Source organism: Sapajus apella, unplaced genomic scaffold (assembly GCF_009761245.1).
Source record: "Sapajus apella isolate SASKATOON/1434 unplaced genomic scaffold, GSC_monkey_1.0 scaffold49, whole genome shotgun sequence".
In the NCBI taxonomy this organism is placed as follows: Eukaryota; Metazoa; Chordata; class Mammalia; order Primates; family Cebidae; genus Sapajus; species Sapajus apella.
In genome coordinates, this window is record NW_022436989.1 from 2,149,815 (window position 1) to 2,167,968 (window position 18,154).

The 18,154-nt window shown below is 40.6% G+C and overlaps 1 protein-coding gene across 4 annotated transcripts in view; it reads right to left on the reverse strand.

Annotated features, from left to right (window-relative positions):
• The window catches only part of CNST (consortin, connexin sorting protein), a 91,919-nt gene that overhangs the window by 23,974 nt on the left and 49,791 nt on the right, over positions 1-18,154 (reverse strand). For 3 of the 4 annotated variants that reach the window (XM_032242189.1, XM_032242188.1, XM_032242190.1), the window contains 4 exons: positions 15,233-15,438; positions 4,437-4,467; positions 1,562-1,648; positions 1,044-1,158 (listed from right to left, as the gene is read on the reverse strand). In XM_032242189.1, the coding sequence (XP_032098080.1) occupies positions 1,044-1,158; positions 1,562-1,648; positions 4,437-4,467; positions 15,233-15,438 (439 nt within the window). The remainder of the gene's footprint in view (positions 1-1,043; positions 1,159-1,561; positions 1,649-4,436; positions 4,468-15,232; positions 15,439-18,154) is intronic. The other variant, XM_032242191.1, reaches the window with a different exon arrangement.

Consider the following 18,154-nt stretch of genomic DNA (forward strand, 5'->3'; position numbering starts at 1 on the left):
CCTAGCACCATTTCAGTATTAACAAACAGAGTTTTGGTTTACTCTCCATGATTCAGAAAGAACAGGAGAAAAAGTTCTCCGTAGAATGGAAAGTCTTTTAGCCTTTGTACAGAGAACTCACGTTCTAAATTTCAGAAATCTGTACTGGTTTAAACACTATTGTGTCCCTTTATCCTCAGAAATCTGGATCTTCGAATAAGGCCTTTTTTTTTTTTTTTTTTAAAGTAAGTGCCTTATTACTATTATGTAGTTTTAAAAATCCAACTCGGGCAGGCATGGTGGCTTACTCCTGCAGTATCATCACTTTGGGAGGCTGAGGCAGGTGGATTACCTGAGGTCAGGAGCTTGAGACCAGCCTGGCAAACATGGTGAAACCTTGTCTTCATTAAAAATACAAAAATTAGCCAGGCGTGGTGGCACATGTCTGTAATCCCAGCTACTTGGGGGGCTGAGGCAGGACAATTGCTTGAGCCTGGGAGTGAGTGGAGATTGTACCACTGCACTCCAGCCTGGCCGACAGAGTGAGACTGTCTCAAAAAAAAAAAAAAAAAAAAAAAAAAAAAAAAAAATCCAACTCCTTGATACAATTTAAGCTACTGAAAATTACCTGGTAAATGCAGTTTTTCTTCTGCAGTATTTTGGTTAGATACTGTATTCTATTTTCTTTCCAACATCAGACTACTCTTAAAAATGTTATGTTTTTACTACAAAACACAAACATTAACAAGTAGAATAAAAAGCCCTAATGTACAATTCTGTCCATCTGAACTGCCAATCTCTTAACCAAAAACAGATCAAAATCAGAAGTTACATTTTAAAATTTCTAATCAGAAGAATCTTTTGAACCTACATAAAGTTGACCTTTTATTGAGTTCAGTGTAAGAAACTCAGTAAAAACTAAGAAAGGAACCCAACAATTGTATTATACCCATCTTAATTTCTCCAGTTGAAAACATTAACAAAAAAGAAATGGATACTCAATGCTATAATGCTTCTTCAATATTCTACTCCAACTCATTCTAATGAAATTCTGATATACTTACTCTCGATGTGTTGCACAAATTTTAGTAAGCCGTTCAAAATCTTCACCATTAAATCCCTTTTCTGAATTCCTTAGAGGCGTAACTGTGTGTGGTTGCACAGTTTTCCATTTTGTTTCTAAATTTAAAGTATTTGTTAGTCACTGGCTCTTACAAAACATATTTAGGAGCAAAAAAAAAAAAAAAAAAACCCAAAAACAAAACAGTTGACTAGCACCACTTATAAAGATTTGCATGCAAAATTATCTTCTCAAACAACCCAACAGTTAGAAATAGCTAACTTAGTACTTTTCAGTATAAGTAAATATCATCCTAGAGATTAAATTAGCCAGTAGGACATGAAATGTGATAAGAAGAAATGCAAATAGTTGCAAATATTCTTTTCTTGGCATTGATATGAAGAGCAAAATACAAAGAAAAAAGTCTTCTGACAGTAGAATAGACTTGTAAAAATGCTACTTTCTTTGCAACATTAACTTGACCATGGAAACATCTATTTTCTGATGTTAGTCTGTACTTACCCCACTGTTCTTGAATGGCGGAAAGATTTGCGAGCAATTGCTCATGATACAATCGTTCTAGCTGAATGAATTTCATTGCTTTCTCATCTGAATAGAATGTTTAAGGAAAATAGAAATCCAGACTATTTACATTATTCCCATATTTGAAGAAAAATGTCCTAAATATGTTGAGAAATTTGCAGCTTACTAAAACATGAGATGACTCTAAATATTTTTAAATTTAAACGCATCTAAAATAATGTTTCTCAGTTTGGAGTTCTTTCTCCCCACCGAGAGGGAGTCTTGCTCTGTCACCCAGGATGGAGTGCAGTGGTGCAATCTCAGTTCACTGCAACCTCTGCCTCCTGGGTTCAAGTGATTCTCCTGCCTCAGCTTCCTGAGTAGCTGGGATTACAGACACCTGCCACTGCACCCGGCTAATTTTTTTTTATTTCTAGTAGAGATGGGGTTTCACCATGTTAGCCAGGCTGGTCTTGAACTCTTGACCTTGTCATCCACCCATCTTGGCCTCCCAAAGTGCTGGGATTACAAGTGTAAGCCACTGTGTCTGGCCTTTTTTTTTTTTTTTTTTTTTTTGAGATGGAGTCTTCCTCTGTTACCCAGGCTGAAGTACAGTGGTGCAATCTCAGCTCACTGCAACCTCCACCTCCTGGATTCACGTGATTCTCTTGCCTCAGCCTTCTGAGTAGCAGGGATTACAGGTGTGCACCATCATGCCCAGCTAATTTTTGTATTTTCAGTAGAGACAGGGTTTTACCATGTTGGCCAGGCTAGTTTCCAACTCCTGATCTCAAGCAATCCGCCTGCCTTCACCTCCCACAGTGCTGGGATTACAGGCATGAGCCACTGCATCCAGCCTAGTAATGTTTCTTGGTTTTGAAGTAGGCACATTTTAATGTAGCATATTATGCAATAGCTACTTGGATTCCACACTATCAGCAAACAGAAACTAAAAGAAGGTTTTTAAGGCTCAAGAAATGTCTGCTTGTTAATATATTTCTAGCAGAGGCAACTAAAAGTAATTTAAGGAAACAGAACCCACATGGAATCCTGGAATCTACATGTTTCCCTATTTTATTTCTCTCTTTATTTCCTGTCAATCAACTATGTGACTCTCTGGTCAAGTGTTTCTGCTTCAACTCACCTTGATCCTTATTATTTCCCACTGACTGCTTTTCTCCCACAAGACCAAAGGATCACATGCCTAAACAATGACAGAGCAAAAATGTATACGGGTCTTCTGTAAAAACTCAATTAACTTGCACAGTGATTTCCATTGTTATCACTTGATTCTACTTCTATGCAGATGATCTTGTGAGCTTTTGCCTTCTCATCTGTATCACACAGATCGGCATCTTATGAGATCAAGATACATTGTCCAACTGCCTACCTTCCTCTGGGCAATGCTCTAAATGCTGACCCAGGAAAAAAGGAAGAGGAAAACTCACTGTCCAGCTTTTTGTCCTTCCCATGATCACTCAGAAATTTAGTTCTCTCTCTCCCCCCGTCTCTTTCTTCTGAGACAAGATCTCCTTCTGTTGCCCAGGCTGGAGTGTAGTAACATGATCATAGCTCACTGCAGCCTCAAACTCCTGTGCCCAAGCAATCTTCCCACCTTAGCCTCCCTAGTAGCTGGGACTACGGGCATGTGCCACCAAGCCCAGAAAATTTTCTGCAGAGGTAAGGTCTCACCATGTTGACCTGATTGGTCTTGAACTCCTGGCCTCAAATGATCCTCCCATCTCAGCCTCCCAAAGTGCTGGGATTATAGGCATGAATCACTGCATCCAGCCTCATTTGTAGTCTTAAAGATATCCCAGTGGTCATATATATTAGGCCAACAAACAGGAATAATTCCTGTTTTTCCTTCTGCCCATGATTTAAAGAATACCCATTGTGTCAAACTTTATTAACAAAAAAATTAACCGAAAAACATTAAAGTACAGATTCATGGGTCTGATCCCTAAAAGCTCTGATTCTGAGGTTTATGGATATGCATTTCTAAGAGGCTCCCATGAATTCTAATGCTGCCAGTCTACACTGCACTACATCAAATATTCATTATTTGGTGACCAAAAAAAGAGAGTTCCATCTTCATTTCCACCAGAATTAGATTTCCAACATACTCCATAATAAACTGCCATTGTGTGAAGTTGCAGCACAGGAACTTGTGTGACAGGGTTCATGATGGTGACTGTTTATTCCTCAATCTGGTCAGAAATGTAGGGAAACTCAACAAAATTAGGAGAAAAAGCAAATGACACTAATGGAGAAAAACAGATGCTATGACACATTCTTTCTAGAGACTACATATGGGGTCATCCCTGCAAAAGAAAAGCAATTTTTAAAAAGGAAAATCTTTTCGATACAAAAGTTAGTATACAATCTCACTTGACAACATTTATTCTGTTTATTGTTAGTGAGGAGTTAATCTTACCTTTGTAATTATATGGCTGTAAGACAGTCACGAGATCTACTATCTGTAATATACCTGACATGCTCCACAATATGAATAGAACTCAACTAGTATGTCTGCTTAATTCAAAAGAAAGAAAATCCAATAGAGTTTTAAATTTTATTTTTCAGCAACACGTGTTTTCTTCTCCCTCTTAAATACAAACATTTACGTTAGTAAAATTAAGGCCTATTTATGAAGGTGAACTTTGGATGGTTCCAGGAAATTCTGTGGAGTGACAGAAATTTCCTACACGTTGCTTTCTGAGGTGGTTACATGAGTACATACAACTGTCAAAACCCACTGAAACTGTATGATCTGCACATTTTATTAAATGTAAAATATACTTCAATTAAAAAAAAAACCGAATGGTTCTCTAAGGGTTCTAAAAATTTCTTCCTGTACTTAAGAAAAGGATACAGTCCTCCTCCTGGAAATAGGACTCTGCTATCTGTTGAAAACAAACAAAAAAAAGAGAAAATTAAATTAACACTTGGATGAGAAGACAAATTTGGAACAAATTAAGATCTTGAAATTCCAAACGTTGTTAATATCAAATTAAGAAAACTATTTTTTTTTTTTTTTTTTTGGATTTTTTTCTTGAGACGGTGTTTCTCTCTTGTTACCCAGGCTGGAGTGCAATGGCGCGATCTCGGCTCACCGCAACCTCCGCCTCCCGGGTTCAGGCAATTCTCCTGCCTCAGCCTCCTGAGTCGCTGGGATTACAGGCACACGCCACCATGCCCAGCTAATTTTTTGTATTTTTAGTAGAGACGGGGTTTCACCATGTTGACCAGGATGGTCTCGATCTCTTGACCTCGTGATCCACCCGCCTCGGCCTCCCAAAGTGCTGGGATTACAGGCTTGAGCCACCGCGCCCAGCCAAGAAAACTATTTTTTTAAACTACGTTCATCAGTTCAGAAATCTGACCATAGGCACAGGATGCAATTCTTAAGTCACGCATCTCAGGCAAAGCAGAGATGCTCTTTGGTTTTTACACATCATTCTTCCTGCTCTTTCAAGTCAAAGCAAATTTCCCTGATTCATTAGAGTTTAGAACTCTAAAGAATGAGGAAAATGTTAAGAGACTTACAAAAATATAACACAGATTAAAAATGGTTGTTTACTGTAAATTAAAAGCAGAAATATTCCTTTCAAACGCTATGAAGCAAAAATAAATAAATAAAAATAAAAAGTAGATATATGTCACGTCACGTAAGATCTCAACATCCTATTTATTTCACTCCTGTTTCACAAACTACTGGCTGAAGACCTCACAGGACACTGCCTTTTTGGTCTGGTTTGATATTTAAGAAAAGGCCAGGCCAAGTGCCAACAGTTGAGTAATGTCATTTGGAATACGTACAAAGTGCTACACATGGTAAAGAATACTTATCTAGAGTTCCGAGACTCAGGAGTTGATCTCAGCTCAGGCGTGTCCGTTATCAAATTCATTCTAAGACATCTTTACACTTAAAGATTCTTTGATTCTAAAAACTTTGGATACTTTCAGATCTTTCTTTAGATATGACATTTATGAACGGATCACCAAAACTAAAAATATTCACTAAAATATTACATAAACTTTGTATTTTTAAAACACAGTTTCTTGCCAGGCACGGTGGCTCATAGTTGTAATTCCAGCACTTTGGGAGGCCAAGGCAGGTGGATCACCTGAGGTCAGGAGCTTAAGACCAGCCTGACCAACACGGTGAAACTCCACCTCTACTAAAAATACAAAAATTAGCCGGGCATGGTGGTTCATTCCTGTAATCCCAGTTACTTTGGAAGCTGAGGCAGGAGAATCGCTTGAACCCAGGAGCTCGACACCAGACTGGCCAACATGGTAAAACCCCACCTCTACTAAAAATACAAAAATTAGCTGGGTATAGTGGCATGCACCTGTAATCCCAGCTAGTTGGGACGCTGAGGCAGAAGAATTGCTTGAATCTGGGTGGTGGAGGTTGCAGTGAGCTGAAATTTCACCACTGCATTCCAATCTAGGTGACAGAGTGAGTGAGACTCTGTCACAAAAAACAAGGGAAAAAAAATTCAACTACAAACTTCCAGTGAAAACATCTATGGTACTGCACAGTTTCCTTTCTATATATGATATGAGAAACAGTTTCAGGTTGCCCATTAAAATATAATGTCTGGCTCTTCCAAACCATTTTTCTTGTCTTTTTGCATTTGTGCACGATTGGCACATGGTTACTTATAAACAGCTCTCATTTGAGGAGTTTTGACGGGTTCCATAACTATTATGTAACCAGATTTCCTGGCACTATAGAAATGCAAATTTCAATTAGCTTGCAGGTTTCTGCAGCAGTTCTAATACTATGAAGTAACCATGCAGAAAAGGTTATGAAACCCAGTGCCTCAAAAGTAAAAGACATTTCCAGGTAAAAAGTCAGCTTGAGACATAAATGTACAAAGTATTTCCCCTTTAAAAACCTCCCTCTTACAAGTCTAGCAGGAAGAGATGTGACTTTCTTTGATGAATATTTCTAAATCTGAAAGCTAGCCCAGCAGAGCAGAAAGAATATGGGACTGGAGGTGAACGACCTGTGTTTTAGTCCAAGCCCTGCCACTTACCAGCTGTGTGACCCTGGATGTGTCATTTCACATCTCAAGCCTCAACTTTCTTATCTTAAAACAGGGACAGTAATACCTGCATCTGTATAAAACAGGCTGCCATAAGGATTGAAAGAATATGTTTCCTGCCCAGGTACAGGAAGCAAATTGAAATAAATAAATAAATACAAATTAAAAAAGAGAGAGAGAACATATATCTGGCATAACGTCCAACACACTCTAACAAGTGCTTGAAATGGTTTTTGAGTCTGATTCTTAATGAATTGCAAGATGTAGAGTGGAATCACGTGAAAAAGTTGAAAACTGCTAGGAGGACAACAGCTGTAGGGTTATCCTGGTTATCCTTCTTTTACCTATCAGGAACACTCAAAAAAAAAAAAAAAAAAATGAAGCTGTGGCTGGGCGAGGTGGCTCACGCCTGTAATCCCAGCACTTTGAGAGGCCGAGGTGGGCAGATCACAAAGTCAGGAGATCAAGACCATCCTGGCCAACATGGTGAAACCCTGTCTCCACTAAAAATGCAAAAATTTGCCAGGCGTGGTGGCAGACACCTGTAATCTCAGCTATGTGGGAGGCTGAGGCAGGAGAATCGCTTGAACCAGGGAGGCAGAGGTTGCAGTGAGCTGAGATCGTGCCACTGCACTCCAGCCCAGGTGACAGAGCAAGACTCAATCTCAAAAAAAAAAAATTGTGAAGGGCCATGGTCCCCCTCACAAATTCGTATGTTGAAACCTAATTCCCAGTGGGACAGTATGAAGAGGGGAGTCTCTGGGAGGTGATTAGGTCCTGAGGGCTCTGTCCTCATGAATTGGATTATCGCCCTTATAAAAGAGGCCCAAGGGAGGGCTCTTCTATATGAAAACCTCCCAAGCACATGATTTCACTTAAACATTTAAAGCTAATCTGTAGTCATATTAACTAAGTCAGTGTATAAAAGACCACTCATACCTAAGAACAAGAACTTTAAAACAGAATCTTTAAGAGTTCACCAGCTCAAAATAGAAGTATATGTCATCGGCCAGGTGTGGTGGCTCATGCCTGTAATCCCAGCACTTTGGGAGGCAGGCGGATCACCTTCGGTCAGGAGTTTGAGACCAGCACATCTCTACTGAAAATACAATATTAGCCAGGCATGGTGGCACATGCCTGTAATCCCAGCTACTTGGGAGGCTGACGCAAGAGAATCGCTTGAACCCCAGGGACAGAGGTTGCGATGTGCTAAGATCTCACCATTGCACTCCAGCCTGGGCAACAAGAGCAAAACTCCGTCTCAAAACAAAACAAGTATATGTCGTCATATTTCCATTGACTTTTGGCACATATTATTTCATATATATCATTTTTAAAATCGTAATTTTCCTAAAATTAGTTCTCACACTCAAATACATTATTTCTGTTCATGGTACTACTATTCCTCCCAAGCTGGATACCCTACAGTCATCTCTGATTTCTCCTTTGTCCCCTTTTTACAAATGTGATGGTTAATACTCAGTGTCAACTTGATTGGATTGAAAGATACAAAGTATTGATCCTGGATGTGTCTGAGAGGGCGTTGCCAAAAGAGATTAACATTTGATTCAGTGGGCTGGGGAGGGCAGATCCACCCTTAATCTGATGGGCACAATCTAATCAGCTGCCAGGGAATATAAAGCAGGCACAAAAATGTGAGGAAGAGAAACGGGCCTACTCTCCCAGCCTGTATTCTCCTCCCATGCTGGATGCTTCCTGCCCTTGAACATCGGACTCCAAGTTCTTCAGTTTTGGGACTCGGACTGGCTCTCCGTGCTCCTCAGCTTGCAGACGGCCTATTGTGGGATTCTTGTGATCGTGCAACTTAATACTTAACAAACTCCCCTTTACTTACATAAATATATATAGGAGATATGTGTATCATATTAGTTCTGCCCTTCTAAGAGAACCCTGACTAATATAACAGTCTATACCAAGTCCTAGCTATTCTTCCTTCCAAAGATCTCAAATCCACCCCTCTCGAATTCCACTGTCACCACTTTATTACCTTATGACTGAATTAAGTCTTCTTTTAGTTCTTATTTTCACCAACATTTTATATGTCTATGCTTTAAGGAGTCAAACAAATAGTTCTATAAACAGGAAAATGATAGAACGGCCTCTCCCCAGATTCTGTGATCCACTCTAAACCGAACTGGTTACCCTCTCTTTCCTGGCATATGGCTGCCATCTTAAAATCTCCCTTCACTGAGATTTCCTTCATCTCTTTCCTGAGCAGGACTCCCAGTTTCCTGTATCTCACATCTTTCTGTTTCTTGGTTTACTCCCTTGTTTTGCTGGAGCACATCATCTAGTGGCTTCCTAAGAAAGAGCAGATAGGAGATACCAGAGGACCTGAAGTAGGAACATCCTTGGCATATTTGAGGAGCTGTCAGTAGGCCAGTGAATCTGGAGAGGGGTGAGTAAGAATTTTAGGAATGGCGATCTCAGAGGGTAACAGGACCAGATCATGTAGGGCCTTGTAGGCCACGGTAAAGATTTTGACTTTCACTCTAAATGAGAAGGGAAGCCATCGGAGGGCTTTGCACAGTGGAGTGACAAGATCTGACTTGTTTTATCTGGATCACAGTGACTGCCATGTAGAGAGAAAACACTAAATGGAAGGGAGAGTGAAAGCAGAAAAGTCTCCATAGTGAGACATTTACTTGGAACAATCTGGGTGAGATTTGATGGTGTCCTGCACTGAAATGGTAGCAATGAAAGAGGTAAGAGGTTCTGGGTATATTTGGAAGTAGATCTGCAGGACTTGCTGTTGGACTGGATTTGGACCCAGGGAAAAGCAAATAAAGGATGACTTCAAGGCATCTGGTCTCAGCAGCTAGAGGGATAAAGCTGGCATTTAACAAAAGGGGTGAGACTAGGAAGGCAGGAGATCTGGGAGAATATCAAAGTTTGATTTTGTACATCTTAAGTTTGAAATGCCCATTAGACATTTTGGGTAGCTGGATAGTTAAGTCTGGAGTTCAGAAAAGAAAAGAAATACAGGACTAGATGAAATCACCCAGGAAGTGAGTTCAGAATGAGAAGAGATTCAAGAACTGAACTCTGATGCATCCCAGTGTTTAAAAATTAGGGATGGGTGCAGTGGCTCATGCCTGTAATCCCAGCATTTTGGGAGGCAAAGGTGGGGTCCACAGGGGTGTGGTTTCAAAGGCAAGAGCTTCCCAGCACCATACCTCTATCCACCATCTTCCACCTGGGAGCCTAGAGTTCTTTGTCTAACTTTCCAGCTCTCAGGAAGGTAGACAGCCCAGGTGAACTTTCCTTGTTTTTTTAAAAAGACCGCCAAAAGCCTTGGAAGGAGGGGCCCTATTGCAGGCCAGGCAGCCAATCCAGCATCAGAGTCAAAATCTGGAAAAGCTTCTCTCACTGGACGAGAACTTGAACGGGGAAGGAATAACTCCGGGGTTAAATACCCCCTGCTCCCTTACCTACACGGATTTCCCTCTCCGGGATCCCCCAGTGTGGAAGCCTTCTCTCTCTCTCTCTCTCTCTCTCTCTCTCTCTCTCTCTCGCTCTCGCTCTCTCTCTCTCTCTCTCTTTACCTGTGTGGACTTCATCTCTGGATTCCCTCCCACGACAGTGTGGGAGCTCTCTCTCTCTATTTCTCTTTCTCTCTCTCTGCCTAATAAATCGCTTTTCTGCAAATTTACCTTTGGGTCTGATATTTACTTAAATGAGCTCACTGCGCCACCAGGGCCCTCTCCCATTCTTGGGTGAGTGAGGCCCAAGGACCTCGGAAAACACATCCAATCGGGAACAGTAAGCATCTTTGGGACCCCTGCAGTCCAGCTCCTGTCCCCCGGTTATAGGAGGATCACTTGAGGCCAGGAATTTGAGACCACCCTGGGCAATATGGTGAAACCCTGTCTCTACAAAAAATTTTTAAAAATTAGCTGGGCGTGGTGGCATGTGCCTGTAGTCCCAGCCACTTGGGAAGCTAAGGCAGGAAGACTGCTTGGACCTGAGAGGTGGAGGCTATGGTGAGCTGTGATGATGCCACTGTACTCCAGCCTGGTGACGGAGTGGGAAAAAAAAAAAAAAAAAGGAAAATATGGGAACTCAGCAAATGAGCCAGAGAGGGCATGGCTAGTGATGTAAGAGGTAAAAGCCAAGAAGAGACGTCCCAAAGGTAAATAAAGAAAAAGCTTTGGCCGGGCACAGTGGCTCATGCTTATAATGCCGGCACTTCAGGAGGCCAAGGTGGGCAGACCAATAGGTCAGGAGATACAGATCACCCTGGCTAACACAGTAAAACCTCGTCTCTATTTCTCTACTAAAAATACAAAAAATTAGCCAGGCATGGTGGTGTGTGCCTGTAGTCCCAGCTACTCAGGGGGCTGAAGCAGAAGAATCACTTGAACCTGGGAGGTAGAGGTTGCAGTGAGCCGAGGTCGCACCACTGCACTCCAGTCTGGGCAATAGAGCAAGACAGACTCTGTCTCAAAAAAAAGAAAAAAAGAAAGCGCTTCAAAACAGAGTCTGTGATCAACCTGATGTTTCCAGTAGCTCCAGCAAGATGAAAACTGAGGTCTGACCACTGAATTTAACAACATGGAGATCACTGGTAACTTCTACAGTAAAATTTTGGGGCAATGGTGGGAACAAAAGCCAGATTGGAATGAGTTCAAGACAGAATTGGGTATGGAACATTACCTAAGCAGAATTCTTGCCCAGAATGTTTAACCTGAATAAAATCTTAAAGAAATAACTAGAAAAATCCTGATTATGGGACATTCTACATGAATTCTTAGACTCCTCATAAATGTCAGTGTGAAAGAAAGAAAGAAGGGAGAAAGAAAGACTGATACAGATAGAGAGAAAAGCAGGAGCATTCTGGATGACAGAAGACTAAAGAGTGTTGACAGTCGAATGCAGTATGTCATCCTGCACTGAATCCTGGGCTGGGGAGTAATAGTTACACAGAACATTTGCGGAACTACTTTGGGGAAATTTGAATATGGGTTGTATATTAAATAATTTGATTGCATCAGTGACTAATTTCTTGGGGTTAATAGCCTTATAAGTTCTTCTTGGGAGATTTATGTACAAATATTTAGGGGTGAAGTGTCATAATGCAAATTACTTTCAAGTGTTTCAGTGGAAAAAATGTGTGTGTGTGCACAAGAGAGAGAGCAAGAGCACACATGAAAAAGAGCGAAAATTTGATAAAATGTCACCACCTGGCAAATCTAGGTGAAATATACCATGTGACGTGCTGGGAATTAATAAAATGAATAAAATAGACCTCCACCCCTCCCTAATTTGTGTGTCCCTTGGGAGGTGACAGCATATTCTGTATTCTTGGGCTGAGGAGGCAGCCATCAACTGAGTCTTGTCACCCTGATGACTAAGCTTTCTAAAGATATCAGTATTTCTTTGCTGACCCCTAGCCTTGATTTCCAATGAGCAATCTCTGAATTAGTGACAGTAGGAATAGAGTTTAAATGTTTAGTATTTCTTTGGCTTTTACTGTACGTTATGTCAAACATATGTTAAGTGCTTTTACATGCATTATCTCATTTAATCCTCTATTACTCTACAACAGAAGAAACCAAAAGCCACTTAGCTGGTGGAAGAGTCACAGCCCATACTTTTAAACCAACACTATATTCTCTAACCTTCTTTCCCAGGAGAGAAAGGATTGCTGTGCAACCCACTGCTCCAATGCAATGAAAGCTGAGTGATGAGAAAGCTGCCTTGGTATTGGTGCTACTCAGCTATGGTGAGTTCGTGACACCTTAGAGGCCAGAAGGAGTACACATTTCTTAAAAGGCATTCTTCAAGTTCATAAAGGAGGTAGTATAAATTTGTAAAAATATATATTTTCCTGAATTGGGACAAAACCTATTTTACTTTTTTTTTTTAAGACAGGGCCTTGCTGTCACCCAGGCTGGAGTGCAGTGGCACAATCACAGCTCACTGCAGCCTCAAACTCCTGGGCTCAAGCAATCCTCCCACCTCAGCCTCCCGAGTGGCTGGGATTACAGGCACACACCACCATGCCTCGTTAAATTATAAATATTTTTTTGTAGAGACAAAGTTTCACCATGTTGCCTAAGCTAGTCTTGAACTTCTGGGCTCAAGCAATCCACCTGCCTTGGCCTCTCACAGTGCTGCAATTACAGGTATGAGCTGCTGCGCTTGGCCCTATTTTACTTTTTTTTCTTTTTTTGAAACAGAATCTTACTCTTTCACACAGACTGGAGTGCAGTTGTGTGATCTCAGCTCACTGCAACCTCTGCTTCCTAGGTTCAAGTGATTCTCCTGCCTCAGCCTCCTGAGTAGCTGGGACTACAGGGGCGTGCCATCATGGCCAACTAATTTTTTTGTGTGTGCATTTTTAGTAGAGATGAGGTTTCACCATGTTAGCCAGGCTGGTCTTGAACTCCTGATCTCAAGGTTATCTGCCCACCTTGGCCTCCCAAAGTGCTGGGATTACAGGCATGAGCCACTGCGCCCAGCCTATGTTCATCCCATTTCCTGTTTGCCCTGAGGATACTCTTGTCTCCAGTCCTAATGTAACACCATATCATTTTTGTTAAATTAGGATTAGAGGCAAATTCTGTTTAGAAATAACTCCTAGAGGCCAGGCACGGTGGCTCATGCCTGTAATCCCAGCACTTTGGGAGGCCAAGGTGGGTGGATCATGAGGTCAAGAGTTCAAGACCATCCTGGCCAACATGGTGAAACCCTGTCTCTACTAAAAATACAAAAAAAAAATTAGCTGGGTGTGGTGGCACACGCCTGTAATCCTAGCTATTCAGGAGGCTGAGGCAAGAGAATTGCTTGAACCCAGGAGGCAGAGGTTACAGTGAGCTGAGACTGTGCCACTGCACTCCAACCTGGGCAACAGAATAAGACTTTATCTCAGAGAAAGAGAGAGAAAACAAAAGAAAGAAAGAACTCCAAGAACAGTTTTTCTATTTCATTTTCACATAGACAATTATTCAAAATTGCCTCGGCCTCAAAGAGCGTGTTTATGTAAATTTGAGCACTTGCAGCCAGCAGCACTTTTTTTCTAAATGGGATAAAAATTAAACATTATTCACTTCTCATTATAAAAGTAAATGGAATAAAAAGTGGAACTTTCTCATTCCCATGTACCAGTTATTTTCATTTTATGTAAAAATAAATTACAGACCAGGCGCAATGGCTCACGCCTATAATCCCAGCACTTTGGGAGGCCGAGGGCCAACCAAAGTGTTCGAGACCAGTCTGGCCAGCATGGTGAAAACGTGTCTCTATTAAAATACAAAAACTAGCCAGGCATGGTGGCACATGCCTGTAATCCCAGCTACTTGGGAGGCTGAAGCAGGAGAACTGCTTGAACTCAAGAGGTGGAGGTTGCAGTGAGCTAAGATGTGTCACTGCACTCCAGCCTGGGCAACACAGCAAGACTCTGTCTCAAAAAAATTTTAAAAAACAGATAAATAAAATGTAACTCAAATATCTTAATTTCTTCTGAATTAGCTCTTTTGTAACAAAAAAAAGTTTCCTCATCACTGGCCTGAAGGCTCCCCAGTCTCCACAGTCTCCACCTTCTAATATATACACCCCCCTAATATTCCACAGAGTTTTTTCTAAAATTCAAGTTTGATTCTGGCACTCTTGTGATTACAAATTCCCAGTCCCTAAAAATAAAGCCTTGATCTCACCAGCTATCCAATCTCACCTCTTCTTTTTCCATCTTAACCTCCAATAATACCCCAGCCATGCCTTCCACAGGCTGACCTTTCTTCCTGCACCAGCCCATTCTGTTAATCCGCTGAGTGCCTAATAAGCCTGTAAAACCCAGCACAAGTGTCCACAGGGCAGAATTACCAATCACTCATTTTGTGCTGCTGAACCTTTAACATATGTTCACTCTAACACTTAACACCAAATTCTGCAATGACTTATCTGTATGACTGCTGCTCCCGTCCCACAGTGGCTCTCTTAAGGGCATATTCTATTAAGTCATCTTTGTTTCCCCAGCGTCTAGCAGAGTCTCTGGCATCTGGAAGATGCTTATCAAACTCTTGCTATATTGACTCTTACCTATACACAGCTTAATCACTGATTTTAAAAGTTAACCATTGTTTAAACTTGGATTATGCAAGGCCAAAATGTGGCAATCAGTTAGTAATATGCCCAATATCCTACCAGGGTCACCTTCCCCGGGGCTCACCAATGATGAGTGGGACAGAATCAATTACAGAGCTTGCATTTTATTTTTTATTTTATATTATTTATTTAGAGACAGGTTCTCTCACTCTGTAACCCAGGCTAGAGTGCAGTGGTACAACGTCAGCTCAATGCAAACTCCACATCCCAGGCTCGAGTGATCATCCCACCTCGGCCTCCCAAGTGGCTGGGACTACAGGTGTGCATGACCATGAAAAGTTAATTTTTGTATTTTTTGTAGAAATGGGGTTTCACCATGTTGCCCAGGCTGGTCTCAAACTCCCATGCTCAAGCATGGGAGCTCCCAAAGTGCTGGGATTATAGGCATGAAGCACTGCGTCCAGCCAAGATAGCATTTTAGATCATTCCCAACATTGCTATGAGAATTTTAGTGAGGCTGAAAGTGAAGGGTTTGCCGTAGTACCTGATGAAGGCAAAGGGGAAGTGCTCTTGAATCCAACTGCTCAACTTCACCTCGTATAAGTGAAAACAAAGATTGCAGAACGAGCTTCGGTACTTCTGGCTGCTCATTAGCATTTACTTCAGCAGCTTCTTCATCACCAACAGCATGTGTGACTGCACTTAATATTTTTTCTTGCATTAAAGGTGTAATATCTCCTGAAAAAAGTCCTTTAAGAAGTAAAGAAAATGCCTGTGTTAGGATCAATTCCCATCATGGTGTAACATATTAAAACAATTATAAACAGTTTGACGCCCTGGCTTGCCCAAACTAAAACAGACCTGAACAGGAAGATAAATGTGTGAGTCATGTGAAACAACTAAAGAAGCTGAGCCTTTCCAATTAAACTCTGTCTGATAACATCAGAAATACTTCTAGATGCCAGGATCATAGCAGGAATTCAGATGCCAGAGCTAATGGCTAGTGAAATGTTTTTCTTAATAAAAAGAAGTAACACAAACTTCTCAAAAATCACAAAGAAATGCTTAACTAACAGCTACTGAAATATACCAAATCATAAACATTGTTATAAATTATAACTTCACCCTTCACTAAAATCTCAGTATCAGTTCTAATTTTCATATTCAAATTTAATAGACTATCAGCCTATATGCATACCCTTCGTTATTTGCCTCAGAAAGGATCTTTCTTCCTCAGTAATACTTGTGTATGCACCACGACTGAAGCTGTCCTCCCTCTACAGTGTGCCCAGAACCCTGCCTTCTACTGCCTTCCAGTTCCAATCTTTTGATTTCAATGTGAAACCCACTGCCCTGGCCACACTGGTCCATTCTTTATCTCCCAGAGTAAAATATTCCCTATCTTTCTAAGCAATTACAGATCCTAACAGGTAGAATATTTTCCTCCTGTTTAAGCCCATTTATGTTCTAATCTAATAAAATCCACATCCTTCCCTATAACATGAGCTTGAAGTCAAGTTACTTTCCTCTGAACCTGGTATACTACACTGCAATATAGTAATTTGTATAAGATCTCATCTTTTATTTCAGATCAACTCTGGCAGTACAGGGGTTAATTTATGTACCACGGTATTCCAGTTATATCCAGCATGGCGTCTTTAGCACTAAAACTCCAACTGTTGTGCTTCTTGAAAAACAATCGCCTACAGTGACTACTTGTATTTTAGAGAAGTCTCTTATAGACCTTTTATGTCACTGTATACTTTGGCCATTAGAAGTACAAGGCCCAGTGAGGACCTGCCATTTTTTAGGGTATTTCTAAAAACATAGGTGATTCTTCCGCTTTCTAATTTTCTAAGGACAATAGTAGCAAGACCAAAAGGGTCCCAATGTGGGTAAAGGAGTTTTCCATGGAGAACTACAAAGAAACTAAGAGAATCAGTGTTTTCTTTCCCTTTTCTTCAGCCACACTACTATGCTTAAGACATTTCATCTCATACAGACTGTGGTAAGGTCAGCTTCCCAAATTCTATTCTTTTGTTGATTACATTATTCCCATATAGTTATCAAGGTATGATTCCATGCTTCTTTGTGAAAAACAGATGAGATTTGGTAATGCTCCTTTTTAGTATAAGGGAGTTAAATAAAACCCTTGAGGATTATTGCCAAAGAAGGATGGACTTTTAAAGCAAAGGTAAGGAAAAGGAACAGAATTGATGACTCCCTTTCCTAAAGGAGGTCAAGAAAGGGTCTTGAATAATGAAAATGGCAACCTGCATTGTGATTATATCAGTTACTTAGTCAGCACAGATTTGTAATGGTCAAGTTTCCTGCTTGATCCATTTTATCACTTTAATATTCAATGTTACTGATATGTACAATTTGTTAAAAAGCAATACATTGGTAAATAAAATGATGTAACCAGAAAAATTTCAACAGAAAGGGGACTATTATTCATAAAACACAACAGCAGAAGTTCCAAAAGCCCACAGAAGTCTAAGGATTCCAAGAGCAGCAGGCAGCTAATGGGCAATTAGAAAGAATGTGGGTACTTTAGTCATCGTGTAGGGAGGGGAAGGAAAACATGACCTAGTCGCAGATGAGCGACACTAGATCGTCGAGGACATTAGCAAAACTTTCAAGACTCATACTACAAAAGGATTATCTGTCAGGCCTTAAACAACATGAGCTTCAGAGATAACTATTATACAAAACCATCTTACCTGGAGATAACATTCCTTGCTGGGACAGAGTAACATAAAATCAGAGAGCACTGGAAAGGGAGCAAGAGACTTCAGTTCTGCTATTATTTTTCCAAGAGACATTGGATTAGACATTTTACTCTGAGCTACATTGTTTCCTTGGATTAGACAATTTACTCTCTGAGCTATATCTTTCCTTATCTAAAATGAAGAGACTGGCTAGAGAAGTTCTCAGGTCCATGACTCCTAGTTCTGACCATCAAAAACATTCCAAATCTCCAGAGATTTTGCTATATAAGAAATGCAGACCATCACTGTGAAGAAGCTTGAGCAATTATTTATGAAAATGGAAGGTACGGTTGCCCACCTCATACAAGTATCTTCTAGTTCCTTTCTCGAAATATTTTTAAAACCACTGTTCCTCCCTTGCCTAGATTGTAGACTACATAAACAGTGGTGCATTTGCTTTTCAGGCAAGAAAAGTGAATGTCCTTGCAAGAAGAGTGCTGCAATACTCCCTACCAAAGAGGAGGCTTTTGTTTCCAGCTTTGCCGAGCTTTTAGAATAGAATTCTATTGTGGCTTAATCATATCAATTGTTGCACATGTTATGAAATGACCAAGGGTATACTTTACTTTAGGCACATATAAAATAGGAAAGTAACATTTAGCCATACTCTGATTACATGAAATTTTAAGCCACTTAAAATACCACGTTCTTAGTTTCACAACATTAATGGAGAAAGAACTTGTATTAGAAAAGTG